Here is a 1,589-nt window from a genome sequence, read left to right as displayed (position 1 = left end):
AAAAAAAAAAAAAAAAAGAAAGAACCAACCAACAACCTTGTCTTTTTCAGTTGCTCGGACATCTTCCTTGCTATAAAAAAAGAATTAACATAAAGATTAATTATCTGTGAGAAAGAATTTGTTTTTTCTTGTTCATTTGTTTGTTTTTTGAAACTGAGTCTCCCTCTGTCACCCAGGCTGGAGTGCAGTGGCGTGATCTCAGTTCACTGCAACCTCCGCCTCCCAGGTTCAAGAGATTCTTCTCCTCAGCCGCCCGAGTAGCTGGTATTACAGGTGTGCGCCACTACACCTGGCTAAATTTTGTATTTTCAGTAGAGATGGGGTTTCTCCATGTTGGCCAGGCTGGTCTCAAACTTCTGACCTCAGGAGATCCACCTGCCTCAGCTTCCCAAAGTGCAGCAATTACAGGCATGAGTCACCTTGACCAGCCTGTGAGAAAGAACTTTCCTGTAGATTCCTAGTAAATAAAGAGCTATAAGAACAGACAACAAGTCTAATTGGGACTCAGCTGCTACCCAGAGAAGCAGGGTGGAGCAGCAGTATCAATACCTCAGATTAGATAAACAAAGATCAGATTTGGCAAGAAAGGATAAGGAGTTTCGTTGCCTCAGGGCATAAACAGAAGCACTAAAGCAAGGGTCTCCAACTTGTGGTGGGTCTGTGGTCTGTTAGGAACCAGGCTGCACAGAAGGAGGTGAGTGGCAGGCAAGTGACATAAGCTTTATCTGTATTTACAGCTGCTCCCCAATCGCTTACATTACTGCCTGAGCTCCACCTCCTGTCAGATCAAAGCAGGCATTAGATTCTTATAGAAGTGTGAACCCTATTGTGCCTATGAGGGAGCTAGGCTTCCCTTTCCTTATGAGAATCTAATGCCTGATAATCTGTCACTGTCTCCTGTCACCCCCAGATAAGACTATCTAGTTGCAGGGAAACAAACTCAGGGCTCCCACTGATTCTATATTATGGTGAGTTGTATAGTGACTTCATTATATATTTCAGTGTAATAATAATAGAAATAACATGCACAATAAACATAATGCACTTGAATTATCCTGCAACCACCCCCACCATGGTCTGTGGAAAAACTGTCTTCCAAGAAACTGGTCCCTGGTGCCAAAAAAGTTGACGACTGCTTCACTACAGAACCACATCAAATCCTGAGGCTGGAAAGGGCCTCAAAAGTTAGATTATCTGGCTGGCAAGAAATGTTTGTCCTTTCTCAAAGAAGCCACAGGAAATCACCATCTTACCCACAAATCTTTTCAATGTTTTAGAACCTCTGAGTTCAATCAATATTAAATTAAAAAAAAAAGTACTTCCTAAAATGCCTTCTACTTTGGTTTGAGTCATCCTGACACTGCTAAACTTCAGCTTCACTCAATTCCTTTTGCTTTACATTTATTTATTTACTTAGTGATTGACTGAGACAGGGTTCACTTTGTCACCCAGACTGGAGTGCAGCTCACTTCCTGCAACCTCTGCCTCCCAGGCTCAAGTGATCTTCGCGCCTCAGCCCCACAAGTAGCTGGGATTATAGGCGCATACCACCATGCCCAGCTAATATATATATATATATATATATATAT

At 42.4% G+C, this 1,589-nt stretch overlaps 1 protein-coding gene across 1 annotated transcript in view; it reads right to left on the bottom strand.

Moving 5' to 3' along the window:
- The window catches only part of EXOSC1 (exosome component 1), a 9,876-nt gene that overhangs the window by 3,168 nt on the left and 5,119 nt on the right, over positions 1 to 1,589 (bottom strand). Inside the window, exon 3 of the mRNA XM_037729330.1 lies at positions 30 to 70. Within this exon, the coding sequence (XP_037585258.1) occupies positions 30 to 70 (41 nt within the window). The remainder of the gene's footprint in view (positions 1 to 29; positions 71 to 1,589) is intronic.

Source organism: Cebus imitator, unplaced genomic scaffold (assembly GCF_001604975.1).
Source record: "Cebus imitator isolate Cc_AM_T3 unplaced genomic scaffold, Cebus_imitator-1.0 Scaffold299, whole genome shotgun sequence".
NCBI classification, from domain to species: Eukaryota; Metazoa; Chordata; class Mammalia; order Primates; family Cebidae; genus Cebus; species Cebus imitator.
The sequence above is the reverse complement of the archived record's forward strand: the minus strand, read 5'-3'. Positions and strand labels throughout refer to the sequence as shown.